At 37.0% G+C, this 18,057-nt stretch overlaps 1 protein-coding gene across 1 annotated transcript in view; it reads right to left on the reverse strand.

The window, feature by feature from the left end:
* Window positions 1-18,057, reverse strand: part of Vps13D (vacuolar protein sorting 13D) — a 390,232-nt gene that overhangs the window by 64,496 nt on the left and 307,679 nt on the right. Inside the window, exons 64-67 of the mRNA XM_068377692.1 lie at window positions 12,013-12,193; window positions 7,483-7,509; window positions 3,629-3,807; window positions 3,341-3,475 (exon numbers count right to left, since the gene is read on the reverse strand). Coding sequence (XP_068233793.1) covers window positions 3,341-3,475; window positions 3,629-3,807; window positions 7,483-7,509; window positions 12,013-12,193 — 522 coding nt within the window. The remainder of the gene's footprint in view (window positions 1-3,340; window positions 3,476-3,628; window positions 3,808-7,482; window positions 7,510-12,012; window positions 12,194-18,057) is intronic.

Here is an 18,057-nt window from a genome sequence, read left to right on the forward strand (position 1 = left end):
AAAACAGGGCAGCTTGTGGTAGCTCACGCACGGCAACGGAGTGCTCCGTGTGTCTGTGGGAGTCAGCATGCGTCTGGCAGGGTTGACTGCGCATGGGTGGAGGAGCTCTCACAACAAGAGTGTGGGAGCAGGCAGCCATGCTGGGCGCACAACCGTGGCAGGTTGTAGGCAAACGGGTGCATCGTCAACCTTCTCCACAGTCGGAGTGTGGGAGCAGGCAACAACCAAAGCGGAGTGGTGGTGCGTGGTGGGGACTGCCGTGGGTTGCGGAAACTAACGCATCGCGTCAAAACACGGCAGCTTGACTCCACCTTCCCACTGCTGATGCGGTAGCTCACGCATGTTAGCGGAGGGAGCCGCACGTCGGCTAACGTTAACATGCGTCTGGCAGGGTCGATTGCGCATCGGAGGTGGAGCTCTCCGCAGCGGGAGTGTGGGAGCAGGCAGCCTCAGCGTGAGCTGGGCGCACAACCGTGGCAGGTTGTAGGCTAACGAGAGCAGTGTAAACCTTCTCCGCACGAAACTCCTGCATAACCGCAGCTAACTGAGTCTGCATAGACTGCAGTAAAGACCACTTAGGGTCTACAAAAAACGGCAACAAACGGAGCTACTGTCCGTTGTGACTGAGGGTCTAAAACAGCTGGTGCGGCAACAGACGGAGTTACTGCCTGTTGCGGTACCACCTTGCCTCTCTTGGGAGGTGTGCAGTCGTCGGATGACTACAGCGAGTCCGAACTGACCCAGTGGCTACACCTAGGCCGTTGGACTTGCGCGGAAGGGACCGACTTGCACTTAAAAACTGCAAGATTTGGTCCATGGTTTCTACGAGAAACCTCTTCCGCAGACGAGGAATAAATGGGCTCTCTCGTCTTTGTGTGGGTGGGGCGATCTCACGTCGGCAACGTGTGTAGATACGCCCGAAACCACGGAGGGAAAAACGTCTGTTCGTCGATCAAGGCCTGTGGAACCCATAAGTCGTTCGACATTACTTCTCCCCTGGGCTTGGGAGCTTGTAAGAGGTCCCGGACTAGGTGAACAACTGGCACGAACAGACGAACCCTCGGACGCAACACTGTAACACTTTGCGCATATCACTTTATCACTTTTGATTTTCTGTTTGCACTTATTTCACTGAAATCGAAACTTTAACTGATTTCTACCTGAAACACGCAATCCTATCCTTCATTAAAAGGTAGTAATTGCGAAAACAGTTTTACAATGCAACAGAAAAACATAAATAAAGATAAAGAATTCAGTGGCTGGAAAAGAGACTAAACACTAGATCAAATAAACTACGTTTACAATCTCTCACCGCATAAAGCCTGGGAACAAGAATAAAACTCTAGAAACGTTTTACCTTCTTCCCCTACAGCGACTAGGGAGAAGAGTAAAAAACGAATTCAGTGGCTGGAAAAGAGACTAAACACTAGATCAAATAAACTACGTTTACAATCTCTCACCGCATAAAGCCTGGGAACAAGAATAAAACTCTAGAAACGTTTTACCTTCTTCCCCTACAGCGACTAGGGAGGAGTAAAAAACGAGAACAACGTTACCCGCTTGAACGAAACGTTTATTCTCCTCCTCTCCCTCCGTCTCTATCTCTCTCTCTCTTCTCTCTTGACTTAGCACCTGAGAGAAGAGCCCAATTATATATCGTTAAAACATGTTATTTGCTAAAGGAAAAAACTGAAAGGTTTCCCAAATAAAAAGTTCCTTTATTTAGAATTTAAACCATTTAAGCTAAGAAAGAATGAACGAAACGCTAGAATCGGTTTACTCTTACTGCAACGTGAAACCGTGATACACTCTCTCTCTATCGTAACGATAGAGCGCATGTTGAACGTTCTGAACGTCAACAACTGCGGAGACTAAAAAACTAAACGTTAGTTCATCTTTGAAAACAGTACGAGACTATCAAAGAAATTCTTTCATAAAACATTAAAATTAAAAAAGTATTAAATTCTTAAAAGGTTAAATACGATATGACGGGCTCAATGTTAATTAACTTCGGTTCCAAGTAAGGACCGCCTACTATTAGGAAAGGTCGCATATAAACAAACATAAAAATTAATTTTTATAAGTTTATAATAAATGGAAAGTTAATCGAAGAGGCCTATAAAGGCGGAGAGATATAAAATAAATAGATCTATAACTTGTTAAGCAAAATTACCAAAAACCTAAACACACTTCCGTCTAAGGGAAGGGTCGGCCATTTAAAAGTGAAAGAGAGTCCATACTCTCTTCGTCACCAAAATTAAATCTATCCAAAACGAGTTCAAGTTTTGAAATGAAGATAAAACCCCTGCATAGCGAAAGCTCAAAACTGGAATAGTGTACTTCACCAAATCGTTGTGAAAACAAATCCAGTTAGGGACGGCGTATTTAGTAGGTCTTGCCAGTGGCACGACAGAGGGAAAATTGGTTCTTTGTTGACATCGAGTACTTGAGTACCTACTTGACAGATGGCGCTGTTGATGTACACCCCCACCTGTATAGCGATCGCTGGCGTATTCCGCCCGTAGGTTTTTTCTGTCGGGCAGCAGGGATGCAGCTATATGATCATCGGGTAAGTTTAATATTGAAAATTAGATAATTCATCATAAAAGATTATATTCCAATGATGACATCATTGTGAGATTTAGCATACATATCCAATTCTAATAAAGTACAGTACAGTACAAGTAATGTATTTCAAAGGAAAACAGGACCATAAGACTATATATCATGTTTTAATATTTCAAAGTAATCATATAATCATGGACATACTCATCAATTATTTCATTCAACCAATGTTTTCCCCCAATCTGTTAGAAATAGTTACTGTATTCTAAACAGTGACTGCATCTTGAATCTTTATTATAAATAACCCAAAACTGAGAAATCAGTGTAGAATATAAGTATCCTAAAGCATAAGATTATTCTTTTGATTTCCTAACTTTCCAAAAGAATGATTCACCATAAACATGCTTATAAAATCTTTATATAATTCAGGAATCACTACTGCAGAAACATACACATCAAATTAGCATTGTCTCTATGAATCTCACCTGAAGTTCATACGGCTACCTTCTCGAGCTTCCCAAAAATCTGGAAATTTCCCATTTCCTTTCCTGGAAATAGGGCTAGTCTTGCCTTTCTGGTTATTTCTATAACAATGTTTTAATTGCTAGGAAACACAATTGTGATTTCTGCTTGGGGATAGTATTGTGATTTAAATAAGCGTTGCGAGGAGAACGAGAGTATTAATACATGTGTACAACACCACAGCCAATTTTAGTGCACTATAAAGCTGTAATAACTACATTTGGTATAACTAAAAATACATGAAAAAATATACCTGAACTTCTTGAAGTGAAGATGGGTCTTTAGTCTGTTGAGTTCCAGCACTTGTCTTTTTGATAGTAGTGGTACCTCCTTCCTCAGTTATACTAACCCAATCACCACTTTCTGTTCTTGCCACCAAGTTTGTATTCTAAAATAATCATAAAAAAATATATATTTTCAAACATAATAAATATTCCTTAAACAATGAACAATACTTTTATTGACAAATATAGCCTTGAAGCAGTTGAATAAGCTTAATAATTTTACAATTTAATGATAAAATATCACAGAATTTAATTACCTTAGAATGCTCATCAGTTATTTGCAAGACTCTTGTTGGTCCATCAGTGTCTACTTTGACTGCTAAAACGCCTGATCCTGGTCGCAGCCGCTGCCTGCATATGGCTTGCTCTAGTGGAACCCCATTAGGCATAGTTCCATATTGGACAAGTTGTGGGGGTCCAAGCACTACATCATTCCCTGTAATAAAGGTTCTTATGAAAACAAATTGTGCGTTAATATTACATTCACTTCACACATACAACTTATTTTCAGTTTGCATATTCAATTCTTTTGTCAATGGGATTGTAAAAATATACTGCTTCAGAGTTTACAGGTACTAAACATTTTACCACAACGCTATTTTTACAATATCATTCTAAACTTATCTACAATGAATTGAATAAACTAATTTTGGTGTGTTACATTACAATGCAAAAATATTGTAGTTCTTCTCAGCATAATGAAAGCTGATTTAGCAAACAGGAAACTAGCTAGTATTATGTCGTTTGAATAGTTTGAATTTAGATAGATGTTTGAAAAGCACATGAAAACTCATAACTATACACTTAGAACACCCCCAAAGATATTGTTCATAGTCATTCAAATCTTTATGAGAAATTTATGACAAAATGAAATATTTACAAAACAAACCAACACATTTAGATTCCCAACATGGATAAGCAATGTCAATTATTAGTTTCACCGTAAATTCATTACTCATAACCAAATTTCATGGCCAGCAGCTTTCAAACACATTCATCTTCTCCTAAGATTGCCATTAGTTGCATTCCTTAATTCAGTTATTCAGACTTTTTCTTATCTTTTTAATCATTACTTTGAATTTATTTTCAAAGATTGAAAATCACCTATGTGACAAACACTAGACACTTTAGTCCTTAAAAGAAGTACATAGAAGCTAAGGTTCTAGGTGAATTCATATACAATTTGTCTACAGGAATTCATCTACAACAATTCATCTATAGTTAAATTTTCAAAAGTCATTCAGTACTTAATCTCCAAACTAGAGAGAGATACAGAGTAAACTGTTACCACTAAACGAGCACTTATAAACTACATTTCTTAATGAAAAGACTATCAATTTCATCTCAAAACTAGAGAGAGATAGAGAGAATTGTTATCACTTGATGATTAAGCATGATTCAGCGATAACTAATAATGCTGTAAAAGGGTGGTCTGGGGCTTTCTAAGTCCCAGTTGCTTCTTGCTATCCAAATACACAAGAAAATTTGTTGACTGTCTGAGGAGCAAAATAATAATGAAACAATATATCTCTGGGAGGGAGCCTGATACTAAAAGAATTTGCTACTGTGATACAACTCAGTGTATAAACTGACTAGTGATGAATTTCCGTATAAGATTATATTCGAGGCATACCACATAACTTTTTTTTTTTAAAGGTTTTGTTTATAAATTGTTTTTATTCTTTTTCATTCAGTACCTATTTTCACAGCAATGTTATTTGGCCATCTTTAGCAAGCCTAGCTAGCAAAACTACAATGATTCCTTTGTTGATACTAAAACATAAAAAAAAAATTATATGAGTAAATCAATATTGCAACTGAATGCAATTTTCTTTCAACATTAATTTCTATTAAAACTTCAAACCTTTAAAGATATAAGCTTTTTAAAACTTTGTAGAAGAGATATACAGATATAGCATTATCATTAAACAAACACTAATAAACCTTTCTTTATGTCAAAACTACCAATTGTATTTGCCCATAGAACAATAAGTTTTGAGAACAAACACCCCTTAACTTAGTTCCAGGTTGATATTTCTTCTTTAAAATGAAGAAAATGGAGCCAAAACTTACTGGAAGTGTGATGAATATCATATAAAGTACAATTTTTTAACCTTGTAGATAAATTCTTGTAGTTGAATTATATATGTAAACAAATTGTTGCAGACAAATTCACAAGAGACTGATGACAAAGAGCTATTTATAGGGTTTTCCAAAAACGTTTGTCCCCTAGCTCTCTTTTTGGGTTGAACAGACTGCAGTGCACTAAAAGGTGAAGAAATTAACGAATCTACCTTACACTAACACTAAGTTTTTCTTTTAACTAAATCATCAGGTATGACTAAAATCATATTCAAAAGTTTACAAGATGGATATTCCTGAATATCTTATTTTAAGTTAACAGACTGTGTATCTCAATAGTCCCCTTATTCATTAACAACTTTATAAGCATCATATTTTACTAAAGTCCTTTGAGCTTTAAACATTCCCATGGTAGGTGATGTGCTGAAATACTGATATGAGGCCCTATAAAACTAGAAAAAATTATGACTTTACACTTTTCTTGTACATTTATGATAGCTTGTCAGCTAGAATTACCAATCACCTGACACAAAAGTATGCTGATAAGTCTATCCTCCTAGCAAAATAGATATATGTACAGAATACACTATTCAATCTATTTCATATACTGAATTGTCACTTTTCCACTGCATTATCTATTATGTTTTGTTTATTATGGCATATCTATGCATTGCATGGCACATGTAAGAAAGAGGGAGAGATAAACAAATCACAAGTGTACCCTAACATTTGAAGCTATGATTCATACGTCTAACTATTAAATAATAACTTTCAACAATGTAAAAAGAAACTGTGGTAAACTATTCATATGCAAAATTTCCTATCAAATGTTTGGAATAAGTGGAGATATAATATTAGCAATAATGCTTTTGCCATTTTTTTGGTTCAGCACACAGTGGTAAACCGAGATCAGATGCCAATGAACAATCCAAATAGAAGAAAATCTGTAGATGTTGGTTATTAAAGAGCATCCACAATCAACATGTATGATATGATATATGCCAAGACAAGAGGTCAGTTGATGAAAGAGAATGATGTATTCTAAGCCTAGCCTACTGGCAAACATGGATATAGTGTAGAAGTATGTACAGAATAAACTTTATAATTTCTTGTAATTCAGAAGTTTTTCTTGGAAGCATTCAAGATTTGTGTTTATCATGAGATTGATTTAATTTATAAAGATCAAAATGAGTTACTAGAAAACTATTATCAGACAGCAAGGTTGTTGGACAAATGGATAAAGTAGGTTATAAGTCTGAGGGTTGGGTCATGTCCCCAGACTTTATTTGTGATTAACGGACAAGTGCTTCAACCAATTAGTTCAGAAAATCAAGGCAGGTTGAGGAGACTGATCTTGTTATATGAGTGAATTATCAAACTCTTGTGTTATATTAGGTTTTATGTTATAAGTCAAGGTACATTTACTATTTCATTATCGTGAAAGGTCTCCAGTTTTCACAGTGTAGTATACTTTAACTGCAAATCCTGAAATTACCTAAAGCATTAATTTTAAGAATTTGCCGGCCTCCCTGAGAACTTTAAGTCCCAACTATACTGTTATTGCATTAGATGAAAAACAAAACAAATATAAATACACACATTTAAGTATGATCTTCTAATGACAAGAAAGTTTTTAAAAAATAAGTGTAGAGTATCTAAGAAAGTTCTACTAACTAGTGTAAGTTTCTCCTTTAATCACACAACTGAATGATGTAGAAGGTTCAGGTAAATTTTGTTAAAAAATAAATTATTTGGTGTCAACTGCTGAATATCATAAACATTTTATAGTAACAATAATATCAGCAGGGCTGAATGAAGAAGACTTTTAAGCCCTTTCATAGAAAATTCATTTGAATAACCTTGATGATTATCAACAGTTAGTATGTGTTCTGTATAATACAAGTAGACTACACTCAATCTACTGTCTAGCACTGTAAAGCACATCAGGCAACTTTAAAGTTGTTACATGGGAAATGGACAACCAAATTAGGAATAATTAGTAAATTCCAAAGCACATAATTATACATACACAATTGCCATGAACCACCAGGCGAGCCTGCAATTCAAAATAGGAATCTTTAAAGGTTGAAAAAAAATTACAGTCATTCCAAAACACACACAAAAAGATATGGCAGCATTACACAAGCTTTAATCCTCAATACATTTCTCATCATAGAATCATTTATTGCTTTGATCCTTGACCACATCTGAAACCGAACAAGACTAGTCAAGATGTATTTTCCCTTGATTATGTATATCAAAAGCAATTGATTTTACTATGGTACTCCAGCTACCAGGTATTTTAATGATTAAATATAAAAATTACAAAATATAAAATACAATATCTTTACAATATCATAAATATATTTTACATCTAGTGTTAAAGTGATTATGCCTTTCTATTTAAAAATATCAAAAATTTATGCCAACTAGAGATGAGGCGATTTGTTTGTCCTGATTTTTGAGGAAAAATAAGCTGAACCTTACACATTTATTAATCTAAAATAGAATTTACATTCAACAGTCTTGTCTGTTCTGTGTATATCCTTCTACAAAAGTTCAGCAATCAGTACTAAGAAAAAAGTTTGGCTTGATCAGGTAAGTTCATCTTGGCAGAAATAAAATTTTGTGTGATGCTACCTCCAAACTGAATTTATTAATAGAAAAACTTCTCATACAACATTCTTGTTTACTCAGTTTTTCTAGGATAGGATTGTTAACAGAGTCATTTAGCTACTGTGCATGTCTGAAATCATAGTTAACTGAAAATAAAACAAAAGCTTAAAAGTACTGTATGTTTTCATTAAAATCAAAAGTAGAAATTCATGAGAACTCCAAAACAGGTTTACATACTTCAATGGATACAAACCTCTTAATTTTAGCCTTTAATGAACTAACCTACAATTTTTACTTTCATTTGAGAGAGAGAGAGAGAGAGAGAGAGAGCGAGCGAGAGCGAGAGCGAGAGCGAGAGAGAGAGAGAGAGAGAGAGAGAGAGAGAGAGAGAGAGAGAGAGAGAGAGAGAGAGAGAGAGAGAGAGCAACCAAGAAAGTAATTCATCATACTTTATGAATACCTACCTGTTTGTAGGACTCCATGACATTTTATATAGCACATCAAACTGAATATGTTATACTATAAAATTGGAAAACATAAGTAACCAAATACTATTGCACTAGCCATATATCAGATTTTGAGAGAGAGAGAGAGAGAGAGAGAGAGAGAGAGAGAGAGAGAGAGAGAGAGAGAGAGAGAGAGAGAGAGAGAGAGAGAGAGAGAGCTAATAATTATCTCTATGAACCTCCACTGAAATTCATATTGCTTCTCTGTCTCAAAGCTGGTTACAATGTCGACGTCTACCAAAACGCTATAAAAAAATTCTGTCTTTTTCCTCGTAATAGTCTTGCCCCTCTAGTGGAGTAATCAACCAACTTTTATTTGGCAAATTTCGTCTTTGAGGTTTTAATAATCCACATATTTACATTAGTGAAATCTTTTAAATAATAGTTTAATTCTTCTTGGACCTTCACTGAGTCATCGCTGTTAAAATTACTGGGCAGTGCATTATTTTCCACCTGGCTCACCCTCTTTGTTCCCGGTGCCTCGCGCTGCTTCCTTCACTTCAAGAAGCCACTTAACTAGCACACACTGTCTCAGTTTTGCTGCATACATTATTGCCTAAGCATTTCCCACTACTGTTTGTCAAGCACCATTTATTTCTTACTGCTCACTATGGCCACTAAGACAACTTCGTCATCATCTCAAACTACCTTTGAGCAGCAAAGGAAGGTGATGATTATTTAACATAAGGTAGAGCTCCTTGATAAGCTTAAGGACAGGTTATCTTAAGCAGCTGTACGATTTTAAGAGCTGATCAAGAGTATCGTGAGGTACATGGTGAAAAACACGAAGAAGATTTAAGCTGCAAGTAGCCCATGCAGTGTGAAGAATATCTCAAAGGCAAGGGACAAGATAATGATCCTAATGGGAAATGCCTTGTTCATATGAATTGAGGGTCACTGGAAAGGAGTAGCATATACTCATTTATTATTTGGGAGAAAGCCAAGTCTCTTGTGCCACCATTTCATACAAGATTAACTATAGAAAACCAACAATCAAGACGCCACATCTGCTCCGTGCATGCCTTTTCGAGCCAACAAAGGGTTGTTTGAGAGGCTTAAGGGACCGACAAAACATCCCCACCAGCAGTTAACTCAGACTCCTGGGGAAGAGCAATGGGCCTCTTCCCAGCAACTGACTTACCTCGGCCCCTACTCTGGGTAGGGGAAGGCGGCTGAGAAGCTCTATCCGAAGAGGCATCGGGAGAAGCAAGCGGCGAGGAGATGCTCGGCTTCCTAGGCGACCTCTTGGACGCCTTCTTCTTCTTGGTGCCGTAGCGCACCCACTGCACCTCGTTCCAGGACTCGCACTCCGGACACGGGGCCGTAGGAGAACATACGCTGCCCTTACACAATGAAAACAAGGAGTGCGGGTCGACTTCAGGCTTAGAAAGGAAAGCGCCACAAGATTTACCGGCCATAGGCCCGGGACAACGACGGGGATGCTCCATAACACACTAGTAAGGCACCACGAGACACAGGAACACAGAGGGAAAGGGTAGGAAAGGGTATGGAATGAACACAATGGGACCATGTGGGGACCAGACACAAAGGGGTCGGGGACACAAAGGGTCGCACTGGGTAAGGAGAGCGCGTCGGGATGTTATCGCGACCCGACCGGAAAACTTACAGGAGATCGAGACCTGAGCAAGCATGCTCTCTGACCCCGGGTCGCCTCATGGCGCGTATCACTCCGCCAGAGGTTACCCCGCATAGAAAACGGGAGTAGGGTAAACTACACAAAATTCTGGTCGGTTGGGAGGAGATCCCAGATACTCCTAAGAAAGTAGTTCGAGGTAAGTACTCCGTGTTGGAACAAAGAGAGTTTATGAACACTGATTTGAAATTTCTATTTGTTTTTACATGATTACGAAAGTGTTCACTGCACTGCAACTATAACAATTCAAATACATATGTTAATTCAAATAATTCATTATCATAGCGTATATACATTTTTATTGCTTGATAGATGCACTTTGGAGGAAGAAGCCTTAGAGGAAATTTATCGCCAAGGCTTACTTCAGCAGGCACAGGGATATTAGAATCCAGACTGACAGCCCTGTCTTCTATCTCAGAATCTGGTAGTCATACAGAGTGAGTTGGACAGTGGAAATGCAAGGGCTTGGGAATAAAAAAACCTGAAGTAATTTAAGAGTGAAGCTCAAGAAGACGCTATCAACTCTATATTGAGCTGCGCACTAATAGAATCCTCACGGACTGGTACACCAAAACTTATGGGCACAACTTGAGGAGTTAACCTAGGAATATAAAGAATGCAGGTTAGGCTAGCAACACTGCCTTTTCCGGGAGGTTTGCTGGCCTTTTGAGACTGCACAAACAGCAAAAGCAGTAAGTAGCATATGAAGCTAATTACTACCAATTCCAGCAAGCATAGTAACAGCCTGTCTAGCATCAGCTATCCCACTTCCAAAGTAATTAATTAGCTAAATCTTCTTTAACTTTTCCCCTGAATTAAAAGATAATTTCTGCTTATGACTTCATTCTTTTATGTGAGCAGTTACTAACTAAAAATAATCCTTCATATGAGGAACACAGAGGGAAGTACATTCTTTACAATGGTTATTCAAATCACACTTTTGCCCCCGCAAATAACAGAGAATGCAGGTCATTATCGCCAAACAATAAACATCTTGACCAACCCTTAAGATGACATAAATAAGCCAGAAGAAGATATCCCTTAATAATCCATTATAAGTTTCTAAAGAACTTCAAAAACACAATCACAATCTGGAGCGTGGGTAGAGCTCTTGACTATCCTAATGCCCAGAAAGTGAAAAAGAGAGAGATATAGCGAGAAATATTCTAGTTCTAGGGTACGCATCGACATTTAATCAGACTTGAGAGAAGAAATATGAACATCATGGGAGGTTCATGGATATAATTTTGGATGAAGTACTTCACCGTGTCCGATGGTCAAATATTCACATATGTGATAATGTGCAAATACTTTCATGATTCTTTAAGAGAAACTGCATTACAGTATATGCCAACAGCAAAAACTAATCACTACACATCATCACACAAGAAATTCCTAAATATATTTAGCACAAAGCTGAGAACGAGTAGTGGCCCTGAATAGCAGACATGTAAAGCTACGAAACCCAAAATCTAAAGAAAAGATTTGAATTAAGGTGAGTGACAAGAAATTCCTCCAAAGCACAAAGCATTAAATTATGAAAAAAATATCTTCAAAACCATAACTGCAATGGCTCTAAACTATCAATTAAAAGTTCACTCTTTAAAAATGATGTACATAACCAGCAAAAATGAAACCGTGCAATAACGAAACATGAAATCTGATAAAATGCGATAGCACTCAATAAGTTATCAAAATTTCAGTGAAGCAGTAAAAAATAAATCTTGTATCAAAAGCAAGCATATATATTAATAAATTGTGTAAATTTTGCTTTAACGTATACCTGGCGAAAGTCCAAGAAAACCATCTTTGGCTTGAACAAACATGTTAACATGAATACAGCATAGCCGGCCATCCTCAGTAAATCTCCAAGTCTGAGTTAAACGTCTCCTTTCATCTGGCTTTCTGAGCATCAATGGAGTATATTCTGTAGGCTGAGGAGCTGGTCCAGCAATATCCAAAACCTGTTGATATTAATCATACATCATCATTATCGGTACATTAATCATACACAATACAAGCTATAGAACACCTAAAAATTATGTGCAAAAAGGGGCACCATTACACAAATTGCAAAAAGATTACCTTACAAAATACTTTAGAATGCTTTCTGAACCTGTATTAAAAACAATAACAGGTTAAGAAGAGTCGCAAGAACTTTGATACGGCAATGAATTGGTTCAACAATAACCATAAGTGGAATCTTTCCTACAGTAGCCTATATTACTAACAACATAACAAATAAAGAAAGCAAAACCAAGAAAGTAATTCATCATACTTTATGCATACCTACCTGTTTGTAGGACTCCATGACATTTTATATAGCTCATCAAACTGAATATCTTATACTGTATAATTGGAAAACATAAGTAACCAAATACTATTGCACTAGCCATATATCAGATTTAGAGAGAGAGAGAGAGAGAGAGAGAGAGAGAGAGAGAGAGAGAGAGAGAGAGAGAGAGAGAGAGAGAGAGAGAGAGAGAGAGAGAGTATATATATATATATATATATATATATATATATATATATATATATATATATATATATATATATATATATATATATATTGGCAATGTAACTTCTTTGTTTTCTGAACTTAGTTCTTTCAGAAATTCTTCAAGATCACAACCAAATATCAAATTCCTACATATTGTATTCTCTTCCCCTTATTTTGTTTTTAGTGTAGGACAGGGATTAGCAAAAAGTAGTCCACTTCACATTTTGGAAATATGACAAATTTGGAAGTAATTTGTATTTTTTCCTAACTATAAAATCCTGAGGTCTATACACCGGAGAATGATGACAGCGAAGCTGGAATAAGGCCATTAAAATTCTTATAATGAGGTGTCAACAACCAACTGGTTATTATCAGTCGGCACCAGGGAAGCACTGATCCTCAGCTCACTCACTGAATAGACCACTTTGATTGCAGACACAGAACTTACAAGGGTAGGTGTTTGTTGGTAAATTTGTTTAAAGAACTAAGATTTGTATAGTTATGAAAAATAAAAATTACTTTCAAATTTGTCATTTGTTCCTATACATACAACAGACATCTTTAGGAGGGCGGTGGACCGCCTGAGACGAGAACCATCCTTCGAAGCTTTGTAAGCTTGCCTTGTTAAGGGCAAGATCTTCTGCAAGGCCGGTGCCCGAGCCATGGGTTGCTTAGATGTCACAGCTTGGTGGAGGGAGCCTTGATAGGAATTCCCCAACCCTAAATTTTATTTATTAAAAGATTAGAGATTAAAGCCCAATGATTCAAGCTCAACTCTTATATAGCTGGCCTCCCAGCCATAAAGGAGTCTTTCCTAGCAAAGATCTAGGAGTCTACTTTGTTAATGGACTCAGCAGCCAGAATCATCCATGGCAGCTCAAAGTAGGTTTGTTGGCTCCAGGAGCCCTACAGAGCCTCTCTATGACTGTGTTTCTCCCCTTATGAGGAAAGGAAGGAGCCTTACTGAGACCATTGACTTTCCTGATGCAAGCAAGCACCTGCAAGAAAGTAGATTCTGACTTCCCTTCCTCAGCGTCCAGAGCCTTAGGGCCAGCTGGTAGGGGAAGAGCCCTCCAGAGGAATCAGAGTCATCAGAAAAGGCTTCTTCTACCGATGCTCTACCCGGACTGCACTAGGGTGGGTCATTGTCGTCATCGTGATCGGTAATACAAGGGGAAAGCGGCTTGAACGGAATTTTGCCAGCATCATGAGCTGATACCACTGCTGCAGTGAATTGCACCTGCCTCTGGACTCTATGATCTTCCAAGTGTTTCGAGGGCCATTTTTTAGGTAACTTGGAAGGAGTCTTTGCTTTTCTTTGTTCTGCTTGTAAACAAGGCTAAAATGCTAGACACAGCAGGTTTTTGTTTCCTCTGCAATGTGTCTGAGGAAGGTGATGGCTGAACTGACTCTATCGATGACAGCCTAAAATTATCCATGTACGAGATCTGAAATCTCAAACCCCTATGAGTATGCATGTTGAGGGTATCCCCTGGAGGGGGAGTAACTTGCCTCATTTGATTCAATTTGAATGAATCATAATAGGATTCTCCTCATGTTTTGGGTCTAACCGACTGCTTGGCGTGACTTTAAAAACTGGTCTAGCCTAGAGACGTGTGCCCCAGGAGAGCACTTGCGAGCTGGAATAGGTAATTCAGTCAAAGAACCCATATTCATGGTCTCACGCTGGAGTCTAGGATCAGTGAGGGGGGGGGGGATTTTTCTTTTTCTGGGAGCGTAGAGACTGCTTTCAGTCTCTGAGAGCCCATTGACTCACATGAAGTAGGCATAGTAATAGAAGCCACTCTCTGTGTTTGCTGCGAGAAACCTGCTTATCTAGAGAGAGCAGGTGCTAAGTGCTTGCCACAGGTGCATGCCTGGTTTACAGGAGCTTGTACTAAAGGATCTGTATACATTAAACAAATACAAATTACACTTAAAATTTGTTATATTGCTAGGTGATAAAGCTATATATTCTCTTTGTAACTTATGATGAGGGATACAGTGTGATTTTAACGATTGTTGCATATGGAGCAATACATTTAGATTGTGGCTGACCATTTGTATATAAATTACTCCGAATGTGAAAGAAAAATAATTTCCAGTTCAGGGGAAAATCCAGAGAAGTATATGGTAATGGATGACAGTGGGAATGGTAGGCTAATTATAATGCCATTCAGCCTATTACTGAGAGTTGTGAGGTTTGTAGTACTGTAGTGAGCTTCATATGATTTTTACACAAATTTTCTATATTCATGCAAGAAAAGGTACTGTGTTTTCAGGAGTAGGTGCTGACTCTAGACTAACGTGGGTTGGTCTAACCAAGGCTAACTCCCACAGTGTTTCATAGTTGTTCTAATGTACCAGTTGGTAAGTGTTTCGATGGTACAGCACACAGCACGTTAGAGTACATAGCCTCATAACGAACCTCCCTCTTTCAAAGAACTTTAGATCGTTCTATTGCAGAACCCTTGCATTTCAGTGATCCTGTCATCACTATACAACCACCACATTCCAAGATAGAAGACTAAGCTAGTTATATGGATGATTCTAATATAACTCCACTCACTGAAGTAAGTGTTCAATGAGCTAAATGCTCATGAGTAGCCTCTTCATCTTCATATCATTATTAATGACATGACTTGGTGTATTGTTCCTGTGGAACCAGGTAAAAAAGTTTTGAACGTCTTTGAAATTTTTGTCTAGAGCTGAAAAATGGTTACATCATGATTCAGATGGTAGTGGGATTCAGCCTAGTGTAGCCTAATCTGCAATACAAATCCAATTTTCCCTAGTGGTTTTAACATAGGTGCGAGTACAGCACTTCAACAGCCAAAACGAGTCCTTAGCCTAGCGCGAGCAAAAAGGTTACCATTAGTGATAAACTAAAGAGAAATAATGTCACGAATTTAGATGATTCAACAGAGCAGGATCCAGAAGATGAAGCTGATATGAATTTGAATGAAACCAACATGGATGATGTATCACCGTTTCAGTCGTTACGAAAACTTATTTCTTGGTTCTTTTCAGGCAGGTTCAGACAACTATGTTTGTTCTAAGATCATCTAATGCTGCTGATGGTACTACGACTGATTACTTTACTCCAAAGTTTCCTAATACTTTCGCAGAGAAAGGGAAAAACATTGATCTCATATAAAAGGCAAGTTAACTAATACTGAACTTCTTCCCACAGAAACGGTCATTAATTTATATAAAAAAAAATCAATAGCCTAACATAATTATTGGTTCTGACAAGTTAAACTTTGAGCTAACATTTTAATAGGTACATCATATCTTAATATACAGTCTCATATTATTTAAGCTTGATTTTTAAATTCAAGCGAGCACTGACATTCCCCAAATGCTTTAAAACCTACCCAATAGGAAAATTGTTCTCTTATTTAGAATACCGAATGATTTTTTATCTAGATTATATCAAAGGTCCTTCATATGATCAAATATCATATCCTTACCAATTTTTTCTTCTCAGTGTCTTTGCTGTAAGGTAAGTTTTCTGTCACTTCTCTGCATACACTGTTTTGGTCACCGTTGTGTTGAGCTTAAGGAAAACATATACTGTTTTGGTCATTATTGTGTTGCATTTAAAGAGATGGTCTCTATCTTTTCAGGCAGTCAACAGCCACAGGGGATGTTTTCCCACATTTTTTATGAAGCTCCGCAATCTCTATATTGTACAGTTCAAAAAAGTTTCTTTCTCCTTCAATGTCAAACTTTTGAACCTTCCTGGCTCTATTTCCTTACAACTGTCTTTTCCTACTTTCCTTCGGATAAACTTTACATAAAGGCACAACAAAATCTGTCTCGCAGACCTCTGAATTTCAAAAATTTATATTTCATTTACCTTTACAAACCTAAGATTTCAGATTGAAGTTATTCATAGTTATTGATTCATCTACATACACTGAATAAAAAAAGCAAATTCTAAACTTTTAAATTCAGATAGGGCTCCAGAATAAATGTTAGAAAAATTCTTTTGTTATAAACTCCATGAAGACCATAACCTAAAAATGTAACCATTAATAAAATGCAATTATGGTAATGAGTAAGAAAATTTGTTACATTTAAACACAAAAATGCAGCTCACATAAAAATGTGTTAGACAACCGTACAGATATAATCATGAAAAGCACTCAATGTGTATTTCACAAAATCAAAAATATTCAGTGTTTATAGTGCATAAAAACACTGCAGTACTGTGCTCCCTTCACCCATTGACACAATACTATTCACAAATCATACCAAATAACACTGTGAACTCTTCCTTCTTTTCTTCCAAGTTAAGGGATTCAGTCTTGAAGCAACCGAGCCGGTATCTGAATCCTTGACGATTTTTATTGATTTTTTCTGTTTGCCAAAATTATACATATATATAAAAAATTTATCTGTTTAAGCTAAGATAATGTATCAGAAAAATATTATCATCAATGAAACACAAATTTACATAAGATTTATTATTTCAATACGTACCTACATAATATTAGCATTCTAACTTCCTGGTATAGATTAAGAACATGAACAATTTATTTTAGCATTTGTGTCATCTCAAGTTACATGCATATCTAATTTTAGAGACATAAGAATGAGTTTAGGTGATCACTATTAGTGGTTATTCTCATTCAGAAAATATTAGGATGGGGGTTGTAAGGAGTACCACTGTCCCTCTTACCAGGTAAGATGAACATGAATTCCAGGAAATTTTATTGAAATTATTCTTATTTTCTAATAAAAATGAATGATTTCCATACTCGTCTGAAATTCTTGTAAGTTCTCCCTGCCTCCCCACTCAAAAGTGGTTAAAATTTTCCCACACAGTTTCTCATAGTAAAGATGAATGAGAAATCAAGATGGTAGCAACTGGAAGGGGATATTGTTCACACTACTGCTCTATTTACCATCACCTCTTTCTAGCCAGAACAAAGGGTTTTACTCAAGTCATGAAAAACATTCTTATTTTTATAGTCAAAGCATCTCATCAAAGAATTCAAATAGATATCAAAATAATATATCTTTGATTAAAAATGATATTTTAATTATAAAATAAATTTTTGAATATACTTACCCGGTGAATATATAGCTGCAACTCTGTTGCTCGACAGACAAACTGTACAGAAAAAACTCGCCAGCGATCGCTATACAGGTTGCGGGTGTGCCCAACAGCGCCATCTGTCGGCCAGATACCAAGCTCTATGTAAACAAAGACTCAATTTTCTCCTCGTCCCACTGTGTCTCTATTGGGGAGGAAGGAAGGGTCATTTAATTTATATATTCACCGGGTAAGTATATTCAAAAATTTATTTTATAATTAAA

Source organism: Palaemon carinicauda, chromosome 8, assembly GCF_036898095.1.
Source record: "Palaemon carinicauda isolate YSFRI2023 chromosome 8, ASM3689809v2, whole genome shotgun sequence".
Classification (NCBI taxonomy): Eukaryota; Metazoa; Arthropoda; class Malacostraca; order Decapoda; family Palaemonidae; genus Palaemon; species Palaemon carinicauda.